A 24,681-nucleotide genomic window follows, 5' to 3' on the forward strand; every position below is an offset into this window, starting at 1 on the left:
CATGTTCTTGTTTCATACATTTCCCCTGTGATGGGCATAAGGACCGAGTGGATATGGCCTCAGCTAAGCTGACCTTTACTCATGCACTCAGGCAGCTTTTGATCTATCATTTGAGATGAGCAGGCTGGAACTGACATACAGCTGACATAGCCATTGTGTCAATGTGAAGTCAAATACAGCTTTGAAATATAATATCCAAGTAAAAGGTCCAAGAAATACTTACAAGTACTGCAAATTCACAAAAATCATTATTATTAATGTGACTTCTTATGTCTGATATTGGCTTATACAAATCTGCATATAAACACATATGTTGATCAGGAAAGTTGCTTTTAAAGGATGAGTTATGTATAGCCTCTTTGGTAATATAAGAAGATGTCAGACTTTAGTTTCATCTAACGAGTGCCCTGAATAGCCTGTAATTTGTGCCAAATTGTAACATTTAATCATAAATAAGTAATAAACTTTGTTTGGCCATTAATTAACACGATGTAAAAGAGTAAGAGCAGTAATTCAAATGGCATTTTGTTTCCCTAGCCGATTTATAATTTCAACAATTTGCTTGTTTAATTTTTTGAAATTAATTAAACACAGTATTCACTATTAAATGAGCTCCCTCCATCTGTTTCAATAAAGCCTTTAGTATGGAAAAGCATGCATTATGTTGTAATGAAAAACAGCTGATCGATCACTCATGCACCCAAAAATCAATTTGGGAAACTGCTCTAAAATGCCATCCTTAACTCTAACAGTGGTGATGTCAATACACACACTGAGTGAGTTGAGAATGGGTGCTCACATAAGGCTAAGTCAGTGTCTGCAATAATGACTCCATCATCAACTAAGCTTTTTTTTGACCCTATCATCCCTTAAACAAATATTAACATCATTTAGTTGGGTCTATATACTGCTGCCAATCACTATCGCACCCGCCTCTATGGACCTGCACACGATGTCAGACTAAGATGAAGGTGCTGCCTTCAAGATGAAGAAAGGTCTGAGCTGTCCATTTTTCTACATATATATTTGACAGTGATGTAGATTTCAGCTTGTGTGGTGCATGTTTGTGTATACATTTGTTAATGCTGCCCCGTTCGCAGCTGGCCTCTAGTTAATGCCCACTCTGTTGTCCCAGTTAGCTGAGCTATCAACCCACATGACATGGTGGGCCTGAGTTGATTCCCCAGTGTTGAGATGTTTTTACGCTTCATGCTTCAATGCATTCACACAAAAGGCTTGGCCTCATAACCCGTAAGCCCGATAATCCAGTCTGTAAACATTCAAGGGATGCCCACTTTTACCATAAATGCCCATGCTTGGTTACACTGTGGAGACCACCACATGCTGGCCAGGTTTCTCTGGATGAAATCTATGCACGATTCCTTCCTTTTAAATACTACAATTCTAGTGATATTGCATGCGATAGAATTTATTTTATTAAACTGAGTAAATTCTGTTGACAATTTATCATACTTTAAGTCAAGAGGAATGACGATCCATCAGATCAATTTAGACTATTGCTGACCAACTCAGCTAAAATCCCTATGCCACTATTGTGCAGCTCATCTGTGTAAATGCCCTGCAGGAGGATATAGTCTTTCCCTTGCATACCAAAAGCAGCATTGCAGCTTCATGTTCACTGTAAATCATGTGACCATGTGAAAGACTGACTTTACTGACCCCCAGGACCTCTTTCCACCAACCCCCACCCGAACCGAAAGAAAAAAAAAAAACACAAAAGGAGACCTGGTGCAATGCCACGGACACTGTCATGACATCCAGGAATAGCAACATGCACAGAGTAACACGCATAAACACCCTGATGTAATTAGAGACGCATGACTGCCCTGACAGCCATCATTTTGTCAGAAAGTAATGTCTCCTGATGAACATTTTGAATAACTTATCACACGCATATGACATGGCTAACGACGAGTAGTGAATCACTCGAGCCAGAATTACTTTGGCAGCATCATCTTTTAAGATGCTCAGCATTTGTATCTATTACATCAAGTAAGAGGAGGAAAAAAACAGGAAGAAAATATAAAGCCACTTACCCAGAAGATGAGATTGAAGATGAACATCATATACTTCAAGCAGCAGAGGCAGCCTCTTGCCATGTTGCACTTCTTAAATTCTAAAAGGAACACAAAGGATAGATCCAGGTAAAAGACTATGTATTTGCTGCCTTTGGGTGAGCTGTACTTGTTGTTAGTCTTGTCTCCCGCGCTGGCGTCAGCTGCAGCTCCAGTCTGCCCCTGCTGTGTGTTTTTGCGTGGCCCCGTGGAGCCGTAGAAAGCGCCGGCAGTGAAGCCGCGGCCACCGAAAGGGCGACCAGACGTGGAGGCTTGAGCAAAATCGGATTCGCGGCTGTCTACAGAAGGGCTACGGTGAATGGCTGACTCCTCACTGCTGGACTTCTCCATACTCTAGGGCTGCAGCTGCTGATGAGGGGCTCTCTGACACACAGTCTACCATAGTCTCAGAGATGACAGGACAGAACAACTTGCCCTCCAAATCTTCACTGCTTCACCCTCTGAAGCAATAAAGGATAAAATCCACACAGCAACACTACATCCACCTGAAACCCCACGGATGGATGAAAAGGTCTCCTGTGTAGAAGTGAACTGCTCAGGCACCTCTGGCAGGTTTAAGTGTCCTCTCCTTGGTGAAGCTCTCTTGCTGTGATAATCCTAAAGTAGAAGTGCAGAAGGTTCCTGTGAGGAGCATTACCCTCGCCTTATGACAGGACTGTCTTTCTGTGAAGAAGTTAAAGCACTTGTTCTATCCTCTGCTGTAATATCACTCTCCTCCTGTGCTTCTTAATGCTGTGCCCGGCTGCTCTGGCGGGAGTGAGCCCCCCGAGAGTCTCAGCTGCTCCACTTCCACGTTCTCTTGCTGACCTGGTAACTTTGATTCCCTCCTGTCCCTCCTCTCCTCTTTCCACTGCCCCGCGCCTGTTCAGTCCTCCTCTTGTCTATGTGTGCTGATGCGCTCTCTCTTCTCTGGGTCTATCTCACTCTCGGTTTCTTTCTGATTGTGCCAGTATCGCTCTTTCTCTTTCTGAGTGTGCCTGTCTACTCTAGTGTACCATTCTTTGCTCAGCAGCTCAGTCCCTCTGCTCTGCCTGTGCTCTGCTCTCCCAATAGGAGTGCACTGGCTGATGTGCTATTATCGGCAGACGCAACTAACGGGCATTCCCTATCTCCCAACAAGAGCACTCACCTCCTCCCCCAATTCTCTTTCCCTCCCTCTTGCTTTCTCCTGCTCTCTCTCTCTCTGCTCATTCAGTCCCTTCCCACTGCTGAGCAGGCAACCAATGCAGCAGCTGCAGCCAGACCGCAGCTCCTCCTCTCCACTCCCCGCGTCTTTATTAAGCCCATCACTGTGGCTGCTTTGACTAAACATGTTCAGCAGTTTCATATCCATCAGGGGAATTGAGAGGCCATAGATAACATCAACAAAATAAAAACACACACACACACACACACACACACACACACACACACACACGTGGAAATCAAACGTGAAGATAATTGCAGATGAGTAAGGAGTTGTGGAGTAGCAGGGTTAAGGGATGTGAGGTGGAAATTTCTGGCAGTCTCTTTTGCATATGAAAAGCTTTGAGCGTCAGTATGCTGATGACACTGACACCTGTGATTTCACACATGCCAGAGAAGCTTCTCATTCTGCTTTAATCTGTAACTTTATTCATTAATGTTTCCATAAATAAACTGTAGTTAAATCTGACTGTGGGTTATTTATCATATTTTTTTCTTTCTGAAAAACTAGCTTGAAATAGCAGCCAGTCCCCACTGGAGTGATTATTGCATATCACACGGGTGGTGGCGACAGCACTGAGGTACAGTTTGATCATACTTTTACTCTGTTATTCGTCACTGCACTCCTCACATCCATGTAAGGGGACGCCAATTAACTGGCAACATCCAGGCTCTGGAATTATGGCACCATCTCAAGCACGGAAAGGGGCTTTAAGATGGTGAACAGTTTCCAATGCAAAGCCAGGGTGAAACACAGAAGAGCCCTGCTGACTCACACACTAAGCTAACAAGACATTATAAAGCTTTGATTAGAAAGTGTTCCACACAGCTAAAAGTTCAGGATTCTCTGCAGTAAATGGACGGTAACTGACAATTATAATAATACAAGATAATAACAATATGCACAAGATAATTATCTGTCTGTTCATATGAATGTGAGAACTTTTGTCCTCTTCTGAACATAACAGCTAATGTAACCGTTTAATTTTTCTTATCAGCTGTAAGAATCAACTTTTTTTTCTCTCCAAAATGAACGTGCAGCAGAGGGCACATTGTTTGGTAATTGTTGCCTCTCGGCAGAATAGTAATAATGGATCACCCTGCAGACATATGGAGGGAGAGTTTTAACTCAGTGGTCTAAAAGTTAAATCTGGAAACACTCAGTTGACAAAGACAAGGTAATCCTTGCCTTCAGCTGTTTCACTGCTGGTGGGGAATTGTCTGCCTTGAGGAAGCACGTTTATAAATACAGAGAATTAATGCAAATTATGGCTTCATGGCTTCGACAGCAATTATAATTACGATGGTTGAAAATTCTGGAAAAAAAAAACACTTAAATTTTGGTAACAACAGGATCACATTGGAAAGAGATTGAAAATAAACGTCCAATTATAGTTTTAATCCTGTCATTACCAATGTAGCAGTTTGACATTTAAGCACTGGGGTAATAAGGAATGAAGTTTCTCAATAATGGCATGCGCACATTGCTCAAGACTTATATTGGACCTGTCACAACCATTGGACCTGAAAAATGTTTATTCGTGGAAGTGGTTTCTCAGAGTTGCAGGCTCCTGCTGGTTACTGCAACAAACAACCTCAGTGTGGTCGCTTTGGCTGCTAAAAGGCTGCCATAATTGCCTGTAGTTTTTTACTTTGTCTGCAAATATTCCCTAACCAGCTGTAGTAAAACTGGAAATGGAGAAGGTTTTCCATAAAAGTAAAAGTTGTGCCTCAGTGCTGCACCCACCATAAGGTGCAACTTCCACTTTGAAGGCAAACGTCTCCTCTAAGGTTAGTTAGGTTTTAGCAGTTTTCCCCTCACTCACTAACCACTCTCAACTGGAGTACTGTTCTCATGTTCCCCTCACGACCAGCGTTTGCCAAATAGACACGAACCAGTCTTAAAGCCTGGGGCCTTATTTAATTGACCTTACATTTTCACCACCATTGTCAAACATGCAAAATGATGGACACGTTAAGGTCACATGGTTAGTGGTCCCGTGTCTCCCTGTGAGTAATCACAGGGAATTTATTAATCATCAAATACCCTTTAGCCATCTTCAAAATATTATCAGAAATGACAAAACTGCATCAACAAATATGACTCTACCTAAAAGAAATAATAATTACCCCGTGTTGAGTATGCAAGGAAAATGTTTGATATTTTTTGGGAAATATGATCACAGGGCTTCTTTTTGAAATGAAGACAGTTTCATGTCTTGACATTGACTATAAGGCTACACCTAAAACAATGGAAACTAAGACTTCTTTTTATCCTCAAGTTCCTCATTTGACTTCAGGAGAAAGCAAGTAACCACGCGAAAGACAGAGTAATGCTTAATGTGTTGGTTATGAACAGAAAATGCAAAGAGTAAAATATATCTATCACATATCACAAATCTATCAGGGCTCTGTGGGGCGATCACTGTATATCTTGCTGACACTTCCAAGTAGCCAAGTAGTAGGACATACCCAGGCCTACACAGATTCAGCTGAAGAATTATTGCCCAGCAGCTGCTGTATTTTGTTAAGGGGTAGAGCAAGAGACAAAGCTCAAGACTCCAGAGAAATGGACATCTGTGGGATGACACAAAGGAGTTGAAGCTTGAAGAGAAGATGAAAAATATGCAGAGCAGCAGCCGAGTAGACCAGAGCAGAGAGGCTGCGTTTAGATAGAGGGGGTGAGTGGGATGAGATTGCATTCAAACATTCTCTGTAGCGCTCAGTAAATCTGGCAGCTCCTTAAACATATGTATGTATGTTTCAAAGGCAGGACTGAAGAGATTAGAGATCACAGGGAACAATTATGGAACTCTCTGAGAGCTCAGTAGGCAATGCTTTACAAAATGAGACAAATGCTATGAACAAATAATGACTCATTGTTGGTATCATGATGGTGTAAACCAATATCGCGAATACTGAAGTCCTTAAAATATTAGTAAAAGAAATACTAATGAATACTAAAAATTAGATGCTCATTTTCAGCTATTTCAATACTAACAGCACCATCTTTGCCTCCTCCAGCCCCTCCACACTCACTAGCAGCTGAAGTAGTTGATGTTTACAATGCTGAAGAACACTTTAAGAGGAATTTTGAGAAGCCGATAAAGCTCCTGCTTTCATACAAATGAATCTAGCTGGCTCACACGTTCAGCTTAGCCATTAACATCAGATGTCTGTTAAGTCATCATTAAGGTAGCAACTATCAGCTACGGCTAATAATAAAGTGATAACGTCAATGCTGGAGCTAGACAACAAATGTCATTGTCCCTGTCGATCTATACTTTAATAGCTAGGGCTAATTTAACAGGATGAGACAGTTATTTGTGTCTAAAAAGCGCTATGTTTCTCTGGAAGTCGCAGAGTGAACCTAAGAAGTTGCCTACCAGCAACTATACAGAAACAGAGGCAGTCTATCTCACCAGCTCTATTTGAGCAGCAATGTAATATGGCTCCAAGTTACCACAAGCACAAGTTAACCCCAGACAACATTGTGTTGGCTTTTTATTTTCTTCTGCACAAGAGAATGCTAAAATATTTCCCATATATTGTAGTTATGTTAGTCTAAGGAGCTTGGAAAGAGAAGCATCTGTGTTATATCTTCACTGTGTGTTACTAGTATAACAACGATTCTCGGACCACGACGTAACTTTAAGTATTTATTGATAGCGGCATAACTTCCAGCACATGGCTAGTCCGTACAACAACAACAACAGCGCATTGCCCATCATGCACCTGGTGCATGACCACTACGGGTCCTGTTATAACCCAAAATACACAACAATCTGGACTTCTTTAAGTTTCCTTGAGGACGTTTCACCTCTTATCTGAGAAGCTTCTTCAGTTCTAAGAGCAATTGGTGGAGAGTCCCAGATTCTCAGCGCTATGGGCGTGTCCCCCAATAGGGTCATGGACCCACTATTGAGCTTAGTAAAACACATGATAGGGTGGGGCTTGGTTTCACAATGGGTTCACCCAAAACCTTGGCCGATTGTGACCCACGCCCATTTTCACACCTTGTCTCGTGTGATTAGGTAGCGGATCAATAGGGGATCCATGTCCCCCTTGGGGGGACACTCCCATAGCGCTTAAAATCTAGGGCTCTCCACCTGTTGCTCTTAGAACTGAAGAAGCTTCTCAGATGAGCGGTGAAACGTCCTCAAGGAAACTAAAAGAAGTCCCGACGCTTTTCTTTCCAGGCTCCTTAGACTACGATGAGCTGGATGACTGAGAACCTTCACAGACATAGTTATGTTAGTGTATTTTTCTGCACTGAATTAGTCGGCTTAAAAATAAGTTTGTCATTGATGTTATTGTTTGTAGTATTCTAATTTTTTGTATGTTTTTTTATTTACATTTTTTCACCGTGGTATTGAAAATGGTATTGAGTATTTTCCTGGGTACTGCTAACAAGTTTGACATTTAGTAGATAATAGGATTATAATAGGATATTATAGGATAATAGGATAGCATTCTCCCAATAACATCTTTTAACAGTCAAATAGTAGGTGGTACACTTATTGAAAAAAAATCTTAAAAATGCAAATTGCAAACACTTGAATTGCAGCCACTGACTCCATCTTAAAATGTTGTTGTTGAAGCTGTTCAGCAGTGAATTTATGGTATTATTCTCAAATGTCTGTATATTAGTGTAATATCAGAGACAATGTATGCATATCTTCATGATCTTTGTTGTTTATGCCAGCTTAACTGTGGTTTTATTCATTCTTTATTCTCTAATACAGAGACATTTGCCTCCCAGTGATGTCCTAGTAAAAGCGGAATATTAAAAGGGATATTCCCTTATGTGTTGCACTTTCATAAACAAATAACTACTGAAAATCAGTGAGTAATACATAACACCATTTTGCTACTACAATGAGTCTAATATGCAGTAGACTGGATCTGCTGGGTGATGATCTACTATAACCTGCAACCTGAAGTTTGAGCCCTATAATGAGGGAAATCAGGGACATTTTGAAGCTACACATTGGTTCTCCTGAGTGGACAGGGTGACTGGAAATCAGTAGAAACTTGTTGTAAGTGATCATCTTCATCATATAATTAAAATTGCCTACGCTTATGTGAACAGTCTCATTCAGGATAACGACTATTTCAGAACGAGAGGAAACCGTTAATGTTTTCACGAATATATGAAACATATGACGGCACCTTCACAGTCATTCGATCCCACAGCTTAACACTTGTGTTCTAGACAGCACTCTCCATCATTACCAGATGAGGGAGATTTATTGTGCAAATGGCAGTCAATTCATCCAGCAGGCTACCACAGCAGTGAAGAATGCCGAAACTATTCTGATGGACTATTTTGGCCTAACACTTTCAGCCAGATTTACTAGGTAGTATAAATTAACATGAATCTGCAATGGAAAACATGACATGAATGGCTGGGGTGATCAGCCAACAATCCACTAATTTAGAGATACAGATGCAGCAGATTTTAAAGAAAGGTAAATACAATCTACCAAAGGCAGCATAAATTAGGAGCGAGAACATGACCAGACCTGGTGAGAAATCAATCTGCTAACCAAAATAACACATCTGATGACAGGTTTTGTTTCTGGAAACAGCAAAGCAATTCAGATCAATGTGAGACAACTGAAGGAGGATCTATATGTTCTGATGTAAGGGCGAACCCTACTATAGGAACTGATAAAGACCATGTGAGGTCTTGAAGGATGGAGCAGTCATTCTCTCAATAAATCCTGTTTTCTACTTCAGCTGTCAGAATTATCCAGTGAACTGCTGCTTTATTACAAGCCCATCATGTAAACCTGCAATCTGTACGTAACAGCTAACCCATATAATATGTAGAAAAACAGAAGAAATCATTATCATCATGTGCATAAGCGCTCGTCTACAGTACCTCTCGATTTTACTCCATATGGTTTGAAACTGCACGGATTTATGAAAGTTAAAGGAAAGAATCTGACTCAGACCTGCAGCCAGCAATCAGTCTCTGCAAACAGAAATTCAGATAATAATCTAAGTACTTCAAATCTCTGCGAGTCACATTATTAGCTACATGTATTCAGAGAGACATTTCACATTATGTATTAAATCTGATACTAGAGAGAAAAGCACACTGCTGAATAAAGGTATGCAGACGTGTTTTCTGCAGCTTTCAGTGTAAAAATGTTACTAGAAACCTGAAACATTGCAAACCACTGTGCAAACTATAAAAAAGTAATTTCGTTGTCTTAATTAGATTTATAACTTGTATGCGTCTGGCAAAGAGGAGAAATATGGCAATGGCAATCTGCTCAAAACATCTGTGATGAGGACTCAAGAGCTACAGGACAGACCCAAGGCTTTGGCACCACACTCACAAAATTTTTACCCATTTATGTTCTCTTAACATCTCCCTCGGTCATTCAGTCCCAAAAATATCCTTATCTTTCTTTATTTAATCTTGAAAGTAGTTTTTAATGCAAAAAGAAGACCCCATTTTCCTTGTATTTATCACCTTAGCTTAGCACCTCCAGTTTTGCAATTTTATTACTTACTAATTTCACTGACCTCTTTTATCACCCCATTATCACTAAACTAGCAGCTAATTAAAATCTATCTCCATTAGTATGTTACACCCTGTGAGAGAACTCTTTATTTCAAATGCAGTAAAAAAATAAATAAGTGAAACTATCTAAAAAGAAATTAAATTTTGAATTCCAATGACTTCAACAACATCAGCTAAAACTGGAGGCTCACTCAGTGGCTCAGTGATGTACAACAGAGGGAGAAGACGGAAAGAATTTAAAATAATAAGATATCAATCCCACTTGGTGTATAGTATAGTGATTTGTATTACAAGCTGAAAAAAGCATTTTTTGATAAGGCCTGTTCTAGATGCAGTTTATCTGTGAAGCTTGGGGGAAAATGGCAGAGTAGTGCGTATAAAAGGTGATTCTGTTTGGGAGAATGTTTCTGACACCATTACACACGACGGTGTCTTTGTGTGCGCCGCTTTGGATTTTTGTTTGTTTGTTTTCCTAAGATTTTATATGAAGTGAAATTAACATTTTTTTTCCTGTTGATTGTTCTTTGGTTACATGCAAAAATCATTTGTTTGTCATGTTACAGAGTGCTTGATTAAAAAGCCCATTAATCAAAGCGTAATTGTTTTCTCCATCATGAATTCATTAAATACATCTGTGGAAATCTAGCAAAAATGAAAGAGCCTGGTTGCTTTCAACACAAATGAGATAATCACATTTGGACATTTGAGATAAGGGCGTACTGCACTTGGAGACATACAGCGTGAGGTTCATCATAAGGTAATCTGAACTGTTTTTGGCTATTATCATTGTTACGGCTCTAGCAGGACTTCCTTTGAAATTGACCTTGTGTGGGTGTGTCCCGCCATCTCTCCTGCCTTAGGTGCCACCTTTTTTTGTACAGCTGACTCCCATCAGCAATTAAGAATACTTGAAGCCAGAGAAAGGTAAACTCTACTGCCAGAGAGCCTCGTTGGGTTGCAGCTAGTGAGCTGTGTGTTTGGTGGTTGATTGCTCATGTTCTGCAGAGAGGAGTGTGTTTTGGTGACTAACCCTTTTTGACTCACTTTTCATTTTACTGACGAACACCTGAGTTTTGTTGTTTTCTTTCTTTAAAAGGTGATAGTGGCTTGTCCGTCTCTTTTAGTTTAGTTTTTAATAAAAAAATTTAATAAAACCCTTTGACTTAACCATTTTGCCTTCCTGTCTCCTTTTTTCAACTTGGACAGTTTGGTTACTTTCCTCATCCCTGGCCCTTTTTAGGTGACATAACAAATGGGGTCTCGTCCGGGATTTGAAACCAGGACCTCTCACACTCCAAGCAACAATCATACTCCTGGACGTTTATAGGGGAAAGTAACAATCATACAGACTTTAGTTATATTCACCAGTCTGCAAATGAAAAGCGATTGAAATTTGGGACACTGTAAGAACAATTACTGTTTTATTTTAACATATAGTTAGGCCCATCATTATGCCGATTGTGATACAATTTCTTCCTCCTCACCAACACAGTTTATTTTAAAACAATTAATCAGGATGTGATTGAAGTGACCTCTAGAATTAGACTTTCAGCTTTAATTCTTGAGGTTAGTATTACCAGGTTATTTAGTATTATATTACATTAAGTGTTAGGATTTACAGCCAAATTTATGGACCCGTGTAATTGATCTAATCTTCTTTCAGGTTCCAAAACCAAAAATCTAGACCCGCTATTTTTAGGGAAATTAATGAACAGAATCCCGTCTTTCATGGGGAAGCGTTTTAGATGTTTTTGATATCTTGCCACTGAATGTCTCTGATTCAGTAACTGAAATTGAATTATGACAATAACAACCACAGTCACAAGGTCATTTCACTCATGACAGCAAACCAAAAATAAAACGGCGGTTCTAATAAAATGGCATTCCCTGAAACATTAAGAAAATGAGAGAATTTCAAAAACAAAGGGTTGGGTGTAACTGATGGCTTCTGTATAAAGCTACATTCAAGAATTCCAAAAGGAAGACTGTCGCTTTACAAGGTGTCACAAAGGTAAAAAAAAGTCCACAAGACAATGAATGGCTCTAATTTAACTTTGATCATATTACGCAAGGATTTAATGCTACATAGCTTTGATCAGTCAATCTGAAACCATATCAGACCTGCAGACATACAGTAAATCACATGTAACAGGACATGACCCTGGTGTGAATTTATGATCAAGGCCCGGGTATAAAGAGAGGATTAAAACTACAAAGAGTTACGCCCCACACAGTATGTCACTGCCAGTGGCCCGTAGAGCCTCTCAAGGCCACGCTTGTTGCTTTGGACACAAACAGAGAACACAGCATAGCCTATGATGACCAAATACTCTGAGGAACATAAACAGTAACTGCTTCAGCTGACTACAAGATGAGGACATCTTGGCACTTTGTGATCAAAGGATATGCGATAATGTAGAGATGAGCTAATAAGCTATTAATTCTGATGTCTGTCTCATCTCCCAAATCAAATTAAAATCAGATGACAATCTGGTTTGATATTTATAGTTTGCTGCCCTTTTATGATGCTCTGAATATTACCCTCTGAGAAGAGGCTGCCCAGACAGTAGCATAATTCTTCAGTCATTCTTGGGTGATTTGCAACCAGGAAGTCAGTAAAAGGTGTCTGGAAAGGATATTAATTAGGAATTTATGGTATTATGCTGCCCTTGAGGTCCCACTGTAACAGCATGTGAGGTTTCCTGAAAATAGCACTAAAGCTAAGGAAACTAAGACTGTTTCTTAAAGATAAATTAAGGATGTTATTGAGTCATGTACACTTTTAGAGAGGTGATCATGTTTAACCCAGTGCTCCATTAGACATATTTCTTAAAATCCCTGTTTATTTATCTACTCGAGCGGGAAAACCACTGACAGACACACTGTGAGAAAGGAGCCATCTGCTGAGTACTAAAGACTGTTTTTGTAGCTCTTGTGAGGATTTGAGAGAAAAAGCAGCATTTGTGACACATCCTTAAACCAGCAGACATAGAGGTGCACACAGGACTCACTCACTCACAGACCCCATGAAATTAAATACACACAAAAACCCCCAGAAGCTAGTAGTGAAACCTCAATCTAAACTTAATTCCTGCAAACACATCTTTCAGAGCAGTGGGAGATAAGGTAGGACACAAGAGACGGAACAGGGTTTTACAACTAAAGTGAGCATACTCAGATTACAGGATACTACATTAGCATTTAGATCAGAAAGTGTCTCACCGTGATTGAAATGCAACGTAGTATCAGAGTGCAGTAAAGTCCTGTTCAATAAAGGCCATCTCAGAAGGGTCAAACGCCTGTGATGTGTGTAGCTGGACGATATATGAATCCCCGAACAGCACTGCAGATAAATCAAGACTGACACGGGGTTCTGATAATGTTGATCAAAGGAGTGAAATAGCTAGCATCCACCAGTGTCCTATGCTTTATGTAATATTTAAGAGAGTCATAACTGTCTAAAAAAGATGAAATGTCAGCAATATCTTATCCAGTTCACTGGGAATTTGTAGAGCACACCACTGAATTCAGGGGTCTGTTATCGATTTACTGGGTCTATGTTAATTAAACTTGACTGGAGGGTCTTCAAGAAGTATGTTGACTTTCTTCTTCAGTGCTAGTTTTCAAATAGCACCTTTTCCAATATGAAAGCAAAATGCTTTCATAAAGCTTCGAGGAAAAATCTGGATGTAATGACTGATATCTTTTCAAGGATGAAAATTTAAAATAACTTTTGCACATTTCTTTGGATTATAAGAAGTGCGTTTTGCAAAAACAATGTTTGTGCTGTCACATATAATATTGCACAAGTAGTATTTCACCCCTGTATGTATTATGAAAAAAGCAGCTTTAGGTTCATTTCATGTCTACAATTTCCCCTTTTCATGCACAGTTTGACAATACACCAGTGTCAGTGTTACAGCATAACCCACAAAAAGTCATACTGACTGAAGCCAAAAGCAGGGTGATTTTTTTTAACATCCAACAACTCCTAAATAACACACATAAAAAAACCCAAGGTATGAATAAAACTACAAAAAATTGTTCTTTGATAAGACTTTTTGAGAAGTGATTTCATCTAAGTGCCTCTCCCTTTTCTATTTGCTGTAATCTGCTGTACATTAAACTGCAGGTGTTATCTTCCATAGAAACCAGCAATCCACCAGGTGATTGGCTGATTGGAATCCCCTCTGCTTAGACAACTATCCATCATGGTTGCCACTGTGTAGCCATTTACTGGCACCAGATTGGATCAGCTGGAGGACCGGTCTGCCTTGATTGGTCAGAATAATAATAATAATAGTACTACATTTTATTTATAGGCGCCTTTCAGACCCTCAAGGTCACCTTACAGTAACACGTAAACAATACCATAAATACCATAAAAGGCAGAAAGGGGCTAAGAGAGCTCAAAGATTCTTTACAGCTATGAAATTAAAAATCATACTAAAAAAACCCTTTAACATTGAGCTTTTCTTACACCAAACAAGTTACAAATGATAAATTTCACAATATGTTCTCCTTCATTCACTGTGATGATGGTTTGAATTCAGAGTGCACCAATCAACATCTAATGTACAATGCCTGCTTGATAATGTGCCGAATCAAAGCTGCATCAACAGCAGCATTAACACACTTATTATTTCTTCAGAAATTATGCATTTAACTCTTAATGTCACAGGTTACAGTTTCATTAACACATAAACCTTCTTGGAAAAATGAGTCGTTTTTCCGCTGTAGAGCTCTATGGGTTACAGTTACTGGACCACATGTAAGAAGGGGAAAGCAGATGGTTGTTCTTTTGTGTGCTGTAGAAAGACAGACAGGACATAGTGGACGCAGCTATCAAGACCAAGTCATATGGAAAAAAAATGGCAACCGCAACAGAAGTGATGGCACTTAGAGCTCAAGTTTCCATAACCTGCAAATGCCTCTGGTACAACATAAAACCTCTTTAAGGCTGTGACGGCAAAAGACTATATGTTGGGCATATTTGTCTATGCTCTAAAAGCCATGTAGCTGAGTCGTGTTTATGTGTGAACTCATAACTACAGCAACACATACACAGCTCTTCTCTTTCTCTCACATTTCAGGGAAACAAGCAATTGGGCACAATCCAGAACTCTAAGGGAAAAATATCCCCTGATGTACAAAACTAAAGGAGTAGGAGAGACGAATGGTTTATTAAGGGCAATCAGCGTGAAACCTTCTGCATTTTCCATGTAGAATAATAATAATAATAAATAATTTATTTATCCCAAACATTGGGAAATTACTGAAGATGTTCTCTCTAAGTTACCAGGAGGGCTGCAGAGGCTATGACTGGTTGCTGTCTGGGGCAGCAGCCCCTTAGCTGCCATCAGTGTGCTATCTCTGCGTATGCATGCAGTGAGATTAAAGGGTTAGTCTATGCAGGGGGTAGGGTCAACATCATGGTTTGATCTGATTTTTAATGCACACAAGGGTGAGAAACAGCTGGTGCCACACAGCACATGGGGCTCATGTGTGTCCAACATCCGCGCACATCAATAGGCAGATGAACACACCGAATCTCTGAAGGAATGTTAAAGAAGCTGCTGACACAGCGATGTGGGTCAGATGGGGTTCATCAATATTTTAGTTGGCTGTTGATGTAATGCAAAGAAAGGAGGAGTCAGCTGCACTGCTGAGCTGTGTAGAGGTGAAGATGGAGAGGGATGGAGTTCAGACATGAGGGAGTATAAAACACGATGGAATAGAAAATATGAAGCAAGTATCGCTTTGCTGTTCATGCTACTCGGTGCTAAAAGTCAACACTGAGGATTCAAAGGCAACGACTGATTAAAGACACAGCAGAATGCCCGAGGAGCTTTACAACTGTGTGCACCATGAAGATATCTCATCTCTGTCTTCCAGACTTCAGGACTCTTGTTTGTACCTCAGGGATATCGATCACTTCATGATTTTGAGCTGCCGATGAACAGTACAATAGTGTGATTAACACAATCCCATCATAAAATGGTATGTGCACACCCACGTGTGACAAACTAGAAAGAGAGACGGAGAGAAACGTGTGGGAGGAAAAATATAAAATGTATATAAACATAAAAAATAAAGGTTAAATCATGTCTGGTGGAAACCTGCAGAGAGAAGACGATGGACCAGCTCTGTTCTGCTCCAATCTGACCAGCTGGGCTGCACCTCCCCACAGTATGGCATACCCTGCCTCTCCATGTGTGAGTGTGTTGTGCATGTGTGTGTTATGTTTTAAACTAGGGACGTGGGGTCTGTCCCTTGGCGCAGACACTGTCAATATGGCTGTGGTCATTCATGAGCAGCCACTTCGTGACTGCCGCCCAATGAGAGCAAGGGCAACAAAGGAGAGTAAAGGGGAGGAGAGCTAAAGGTAGCAGACTGTGGCAAGATGCCCTGGATCCCTTCACTTTTACAGGAAGTGCCCTGCTGCGGATTAATGACCTCCTCTAAACAAGCAGCTGCCATGTCATTGTGTTTGTGGATATGAATTAGATATGAAGTAGCAAGTGCTGACAATGGAGCAGATAATGCCACATACCACATAAATAATTTACAGCAGTTTAAAAACAAACAATATGTGCACACTTTTTATTAAAAAAAAAAATATATATACACTGCAATCTGAGAGACAGGATTTCTGTGAACACTCCTAACATAATATGATACAGAGAGGCTTGGAGAACAAACTAGAGCTGATGGATGCTTTATGTAAACAGCACAAAGGAACACACATAGCCTCTTCACCTCCATGGTGAAGGGAATGAAAACAGCAGATGTCTACAGAGCTGCATAAATGGTGTGGAACAAGCCACGAGGAGTCTCTTTCACAACATCGTAAACAGTGAAACACATTGTCTGATTATCTTATAAACATCATGTCAGTTGCCAACAAAGTATCCATCTTCAGGTTTATGTGGGAGCATGTTTAAAACAAATAATGTGACGACATAAGACACATAAGACATACACATTAGTATCTGACACAGTGCTACAAAGAAGCAATCACACACAAAAACTTGCAAACATGGACACTCGTTAGGCTTTCACAGTATACACATTTATATACGCTTGACTAGTGCCTTAATAAACCTCGTATTGCCTTCAGAACTGCCTGAGTTCTTTGTGATAAAACAAAGTGTTGGAAGCATTCCTCATAGATTTTGGCCCATAGTGACAACACAGATTTCCACCACTTATCAAAGGTGCTCTACTGGATTGACTGTTGAGGCCATTAAAGTGAACTCAATATCATGTTCAAGAAACCAGTTTGAATTGAGCTTTGTGACATTGGTGTGTGATCCCGCTGGAAGCAGCCATTAGAAGACTGTGGTCACAAAGGGATGGACATGGTCAGCAACAGTACTCAGGTAGGATTGTGGTGTTTAAATGATGCTCAACTCACACTAACAGGCCCCAAGCGAGCCAAGAAAATATATCACACAGCATTTTACTACTGTCGCCAGCCGGTTGATACAAGCCAGGATGGATCCATGCTCAGATGTTGTTTACGCCAAATTCTGAACCTACCATCCAAAGATGGCAGCGAAAATTGAGACTCACTGTTTTTCCAGTCTTCTGTTGCTCATTTTTGATGTACCTGTGTGAATTGTAGCCTCGGTTTCTTGTTTTTGGTTTACAGGAGTGGCACCTGGTGTGGTCGAACCATTTGCTTCAAAGTTCGACATGCTGTGTATTCTTGATTGTAATGAGTAGTCATTTGAATTACTGTTGCCTTTCTATCAGATCACAGCAGTGTAGCTATTCTCCTCTGACGTCTGGTATCAATAGGGCATTTTTGGAGCAGTCTCTGTAAACCCCAGAGATGGTTGTGTGGGAAAATCGAGGTAGGTCATGAGTTTCTGAAAACAACCAACAACCACGTCACATTCAAGGTCAAAGTCGTTTCTTCCCCGTTCGGATCCTTGGTTTGAACTACCTAATGCACTGATTTGCTGCCATGTGATTGGCTGATAAGCTGAACAGGTACTTAGGTGGCTGCTGAGTGCATAATAGAAGAGAAAGTTCTCTGTGAAGTCCTACATGGGGATCTTACATTCTCCACGCAGAACATGGAATTTTAATCCCTTCAGCAACATGATGCATTACAATTAAGAAAACAATTTAATTTTAGTGTGTGCCAACTGTTAAGTAAGTAACGTAACACTTTGAGTATCTGGAGCCTACCAAAACATCTGTTATGAACATAAAAAGAGATCATTTGCTTAGCTGCCAAATATTCTTAATTAAAGCCTGCAGATGGCAAATCTCTCCAGAGTCCGAGCTAAGATTGGCTCTGGCTACTTTTCTTATTTCACCTACTTAAACAATTCTTGCTGGTGACTTGGAGTTCTCAATTCCCCTTTGAGGACTGTTGATTATAAATTAACGTAATATTTTCACACCTCATGCTTTTTGTGGCTTGACACTGGAACAAAATCACTTGTAGATGATTTAAATGAAAGCAATTTTTGTTTCCCCACAAATCCCAAAACATAATGAAAGAGGCAAAAGCAATTTATGCAGAACATTAATGAGTTGACATTATTCATTGTATGCTAATACATATAAAAATACATTCATTTGCACTGCTTATTTACATAGCGTATTTCCTCTGAGGAAATGATTGAATATCAATTTCAACAAGATTACCCGTGACATGCCCCAAAAACTTCAGAGGCAGAGGGCTACCGGGGAGGAAATGTGAGATGCTCTGCCACTCAGTCATCAATTTTTTACATCATTCCCAGAAGCACAGGGTCTCCCTCAAAACGATTTAAGGCCAGAAAATAGCTTTCCTCTGACCTCTCACCCATAGCAATGGATCAGAATATCCGCCTCACCTCCCGGTGTTCAAATCATAATGTGCACACATCGAACAGTGGTCTTACTTCATGTAAAGTTCCTGCATCACATTTTATACATCTGCAAAAATGTGTTAGAGTTTTCCACATACACATGAAAAGACTCAGGTTGCCTACTAAGATGGTCTGTACTATCACGCTCAGACTCCACCAGGTAAAAACGAATATTCTGCAGCTGCTCCAAGGGTTTGACAGATGGCCTCATATGGAGACTCCATCACTCCAAAAGCAGAGATCTACTGTTACACACAGAGAGACCAGCAGGAACAGAGGCGATATTTAACTATGCCCCCATGTAAGGAATAAGATATAAGATATGAAGCTAAGGCACAGCATGCCTGCCTGCAGAGTTACACTGCATTTAACGCAGCATCTCTCCTTCTCTTCACTGGACTGTATATTTTATGCAGTCATCTCTCTCAGTCCCAATCACACACTCTCTCTCCTGTCATTCCCTATTCACACACTGACCTTCACCAAAATGAGAAAACAGCCTCGGTAGCTCAGCTGATTCACATTTAAATAATAAAAAAAAAATCGGCATGGCTCTTTCAGGGACAAGACTGCTGGGTTTACTTCACAATAGTAGTAAGCTAATCGCCATGCACACCTGCACAGCCATTAAAATTGCTTTCACAGCTCCGCAGGGGGGTTGCCGGTCAAGATCGTGCGATAGTGATGATCAAGCAACAAAATCCACCATGAATTACAAACTGAAAGTCGTCCTCTTCTTTTACTTATCTGCAACATTTTAGAATTTCCCTCGATAAGGTGACAGTCACACTAGGAAAAACAGTGGTTGGAGACCACTGTGTGAGAAAAAATTACTGCGACTACGTGCAATCAACTTGCGTTCTTCTTGGCTTTGCAACGTTGCTTCAAAGACAGAGACCAGGTCTGAGACCGATCGCAGTCAATTACTATCTGGAAACAGACTTTGATGAATCAAGACTGCAATAAAACAGAGATAAGAGAGAAATAAGACAGTGTCTATCAGTTTTCAATTGAATGGAGTCAAGTTGGCATTCATACGCAATCTGCTAGTGATACAATAATACTGCCTAATATTAATCAGTTGCTCTCTGTTACAAATATCTTTCCATCTACATCAGAGGTGTAGTGCACCACCAGAACCTTAGCGGACTTGCTTCCAGTGGACTGTGCAGAATCCACCCATCAGGCATGACTCTCTCCACAACAAACCACAAATGGAGTAAATTTACAATTTATATATTTATAAACAAAGACACACAGCTAGTTCATCTGATTAATGAGCAGTATTCTACAAGGAGCATAGCAAATCTGAAGCTCGAAAATGAAGGCGCTAACAAATTAATAAAGAGTAACCATAGGTTTTGCACTGAAAACAGTTTTGCAGTGCACATAAATGAAAGGAAGTAGAAGAAGAATATGTCTATGATATAAGGGATTACTCTTCTGTAAAAAGTTGCTGGGAACTGTGTATACCTGAGAGCTGACAGTCGTGTGGAGTGCAGGATTTATCCAGAGAGCTGCTTTATTACAAACTATTCCACCATATAAAAGGGAAATCTGCGTAACAGCTGACATCGACGATGTGTAGAAGAACACAAACATTACTGTCAGATTCAGAGCCGTCTATGTGTTAACAAAGATACTGTTACTGTGCTGAGTGTGTAAATGTGCACATCGCTCTGGGTTTTTCTGCACTGTGTGAAACAAGTTAGGCAGCGGGGCTGCTGTCTCACATCCTGCAGGTAGAAAGTGTTGATATGGGGCGTCTGTGAAGAAATGTTATGCACACAGTTTGTTGGTGTCATACCTGAGGGTGCAGCTGCTGTGATAGCTGATAGAGAGCAACAACCACACTTCTGAATGAAAAGCTCAAAAGTAACCACCATTCAAAATTAAAACTTGCAGCCTATTTAATTCTAGCTTCTAATTAGCTGTTAATTCTGTGTTAACATGTTTGTATTGCTGAATTTGAATGCGAGTGCATGAAGAGAAACATGTGAGACTGGGAATATTGCTTATATTAATTTAACTAACTGTAACATATTGTTACATGCAGACACTGAGCTAACATATTAACCCAGTCCCATTAATAGCTGCATTTTTAAAGATGCATTAATAAGATGGGGAAGTAAAAGAAAGAAAGAAATATGAATGTTCCTCTATTGTGCAGACTGCAGAGAAAAGACATGGAGAGATGTTTTCATCGTGTAATCATCTCTGTGTAGAAATAAAAGCCTCAAACACTGGAAATGTCGCTTCTCTTGCTTTGGGCTTCTCTGCCTCCCTCCCTCTGTTAAGTTCAGTTCAGTTCTCCCCTGTTCCAATAAAATACCCGTATTATTGCGGATCAGGGGCTCAGCTCACAGTGAGGACTGAGCAAAGAGTGACATGTTTTTGCAATGTGCTGTGCCAATTATGCACTCGTTCTGTTAACATCTCTCCCTCTTAGTCCTAATAAATACCACAACAGCGATCAAACACATATTGGGCACAAAGTGAGACATGCTTTTTGGTGTTAAATTTATTGCAATATACAGTAAATTGCCAGGCACAAACCTCAGTAACTCAGGTTTGTGTGTGTCATTGTTTGATGGAATGGAGAGGGATTCTGACTAACATGCTGGTGATCTGCCTGCACCTACAAGGTAGATTGTGATTAATTGCAAATCTTCGCCAATATGTTTAAGAGCGACTACAATCAGAGTCCTACTGAGACAAGTTTCCTACCACCAGGCGACTTGTGCAGCTGCCTTGGAAGCTAAAAGTTGGTCCCAGCGATCAGTCCAAGAAAGCAAAAAAATTAAATGCAAACACTTGGGCGTTGTTTTCCTGGTAACACAGAGGTTGCAGTGCTATTTTCACTCGAGTGTGGCTGAGGCCTAAAACATCATTATAACACCATGACCTTTGTAAAAACCAGCAAATTCACTGAATGCTTCTCAGTCTCTGTGTCCTGTATGTGGGGTATTTTTTCCCCTGTCTGCTTGTGTACGAGGAATCTAGATGAGCTGGGTCAGCCGTCCCTAATTCAGTTCATCGGGAGTTTTATTTCCTTTTCAGTGTAGGTTAGGCTCCAGCCCGTCTCCACGGTGGTATTACTGCCACATCACAGGTGGAGGCAAAGAGCACACTGTACAGAATGTTAAAGTGGAAGAAAACATTAGAGGGAAGGGCACTGTCCACCATTTTCACACTTTCAATACAACACAGTCATTATCCGTTTCAACAAGGCTGCACCTCACATAATAAGTGAACGGCAGTGTGTAATTCCTGAAGAGTCCTTAATAGTGCTTAACAAGTTTTCAAGCCATTCATATGACGAGTTGAAGGACATTTTTCTTAATTTGTTCAGTTTTCCCTGATAGGCCAACTCAGACATAATAACAGCAGCACAGGGTTACATGTCTGCACTTTTCACACAAACAGGAATGCATTTCCTGCATTACCATTCATGCCAATTTACAAGAAGACAACAGAACAAACAGAACTGGAGTTAAAGGTCTCGCTGCCCTTTATCTAAAATACACTTTGCTACAAGCAGATAGCGAACTTTCTAGTTCAACAGTTTCACTCTACTTTTTGTGGCTCTGTGCTGCATCCACATTAATATTCATAATATCAGCTCAAATTTCATACTGCAATTCATTATACCCTAGCATTTTGTTACTCAAGGTGACTGCGGAAGGGAATATGCAGTCATATAGCTGAAGATAATGTGTGCAAAGGTTCAAAATACTTTCAATCTTTAGCCACACTGTGAGGCTAAACGAAATGTAATCAGCTCGAGCGGCGCGTGGTGGTAAACATAATGCTTCATACTTAACCCGCGTGCCACAATAGGGATATTTAAGGCTTTTTAATTTGTTTATTTTTCAATCATTTTGGCAGCATAAATGGCATAAATTTTCTTAGCATCTATAATAAGTCCATAATATACTGGGGAGCAAAACACTCAGCTATAAAATTACCATAATAATACTTAGTTTCCTATTGTCAACAATCTCTCATTTTAAACTGACATTAACAACAGCACTGTAGTCTTAATCAACGTCGATGAGTATTTCCAGTTAAACAGAGTCTTGGTGGTGTGCTAGCAGCACAAATGCACCTGCCTTTAAAGAACAGATCGCGGTTTGGTACCATTTTTTTTCTAACATTTTGATGTTGAAATATGCATTTTTAAAGCACACGTAAAAAGCATGTCACAGTAAAAAAAAGAACCTAAATTTTCCATGACCATTTCTTCCCATCTCCCCAAAGTTCACTAGCTCACAGCTGCAGAGACTTATGGATTGTAGAGACTGAAAAATACCCTCCCAGTTTCAGCACATTTCTGTTACAGAATTACAATAGAGTTACAGCAGCAGACACTACTGAGCCTACTCTCCCAACAAACTTGTTTATTTTCCACATAAACCTTTCACAATAAAGCTCAAGATCCTGTTGAGACTTTTCAAAATAAACTGAATCACGTGAAAGATGCAGAGTATTTACGGATGAGAAGCAAAAAAGAGCCGTCAGGTGCTAAAAAATAAACCTTAGACTCAAACGTTAGAACAGACTTTTCCCCGCAGCACGCTGTGTAATAAATACTCACAAAGAAAACGGCGGCTGTTACAACTTATGTCTAAAAATGTATCGTTTCATGCATCAGTTAAAACACTCGACTCCAGGTAAGCGACGCCCAGCTGGAAACACTTCACGCAAGGCGAGCTGCCCGACATTCACAGAATTTACAGAAAATGTTACATTTTTGTGATTTATATCGTTATCGACGATAGATGTCTTAATATCGGGATATGAGATTTTGGTCATATCGCACAGCCCTATGGGAGACCATCATTCAGTTTATGAGGTTCCCGTTATATACACAAAAATAGTCAATAACAGATGTAACTCCAGCTCCTTCAGGCTTAGCTCGTAAAAGATAAGACAAGAAATGCTTTATCTCAGATATGGGAAATTCTTTAAACCCCTTATAACCCCTGTAAGGGTCTTATGCTATGTCGACAGCAGCATAACAGATAAAGAGCCTCAGATGTGCCAGGACTGTACCCACAGAAGGCCCAGTGTGTGAGGTCGTCACACTTTTCTACTTTAGGGGACATGAAAAAAATGTGGTGCACCTCTGTCAAAACCTGAGTAAAAAAAACCCAAAAAACCCCACAACAAGGTAAGCTGACTGTTTTTCACAGGATTAAAATTGCGAAAACAAACGAATAGTTAGAGACCTTAAACAGTAAAAGTATTAATTTATTCTAATATAAAACATTTCTCTGGCAGTTTTTGACATTTATGCTCTAAAGACATCAGGCGAGGCCTTTTTAAAGTAGGGCCCAATAATCTGTTTTCCCTGCAAACTCAGTAATATGAAAATTCAAACAGGAGCCTCACAGAAACACTAGAAAGTGTATTCCTTCCATGCATTCTAATTATTATGTGTCTATCATTAGTTGCCTTATTATAGGATGCTATTTTTGCCTTCAGCCACCATTATCTTCTCTCAGCTCTTTGTTTTTGTTGTTGTAACGTTTTCCATTTTTTCCCCAAGAATTCATTGAAAAGACTGCCTCTGTGCGCTACGGCTGTCTCCACAAATCACAGTAAAGCTGACACATTCAGACTAGGCGCTTTAATGGATATGTGATACAAGCTATTAAACACGCCTCGAGGCTCGTATTCATAAAACTTCTAGGAATAGCAAAAGGAACTGATCTGGGATCACTGTTTGGGACCGCATTAGCACCACTGTAGGATAGCTATCTAATGCATTCCTGATCTTCGTCTAGAACCGGTTGCCTTCTAAGCTGGGGGCAGGATGAACTGACATTGAGGCTTTGAATGTCAGGGACAATGATGACAAGATGAATCCGCAGGGTGTCAACATCTGTGACAGGTTGCAGGTCTTCCAAATCGGACCGACAAATGCCCGGAGCTTCACAGCCCACACCTCCAGTATTCCGACAGGCCTCTATTCTTCCCCTCCTGCTCT

General features: G+C 40.3%; 1 protein-coding gene across 3 annotated transcripts in view; it reads right to left on the minus strand.

Moving 5' to 3' along the window:
* The window catches only part of tspan9a (tetraspanin 9a), a 165,301-nt gene that overhangs the window by 62,884 nt on the left and 77,736 nt on the right, over positions 1-24,681 (minus strand). For 2 of the 3 annotated variants that reach the window (XM_019361916.2, XM_003447062.5), the window contains one exon: positions 2,058-2,137. In XM_019361916.2, the coding sequence (XP_019217461.1) occupies positions 2,058-2,120 (63 nt within the window). In that variant the 5' untranslated portion in view covers positions 2,121-2,137. Of the gene's footprint in view, positions 1-2,057; positions 3,260-24,681 lie in introns of those variants that run through there. The other variant, XM_013272507.3, reaches the window with a different exon arrangement.

Source organism: Oreochromis niloticus, linkage group LG7, assembly GCF_001858045.2.
Source record: "Oreochromis niloticus isolate F11D_XX linkage group LG7, O_niloticus_UMD_NMBU, whole genome shotgun sequence".
Lineage (NCBI taxonomy): Eukaryota > Metazoa > Chordata > Actinopteri > Cichliformes > Cichlidae > Oreochromis > Oreochromis niloticus.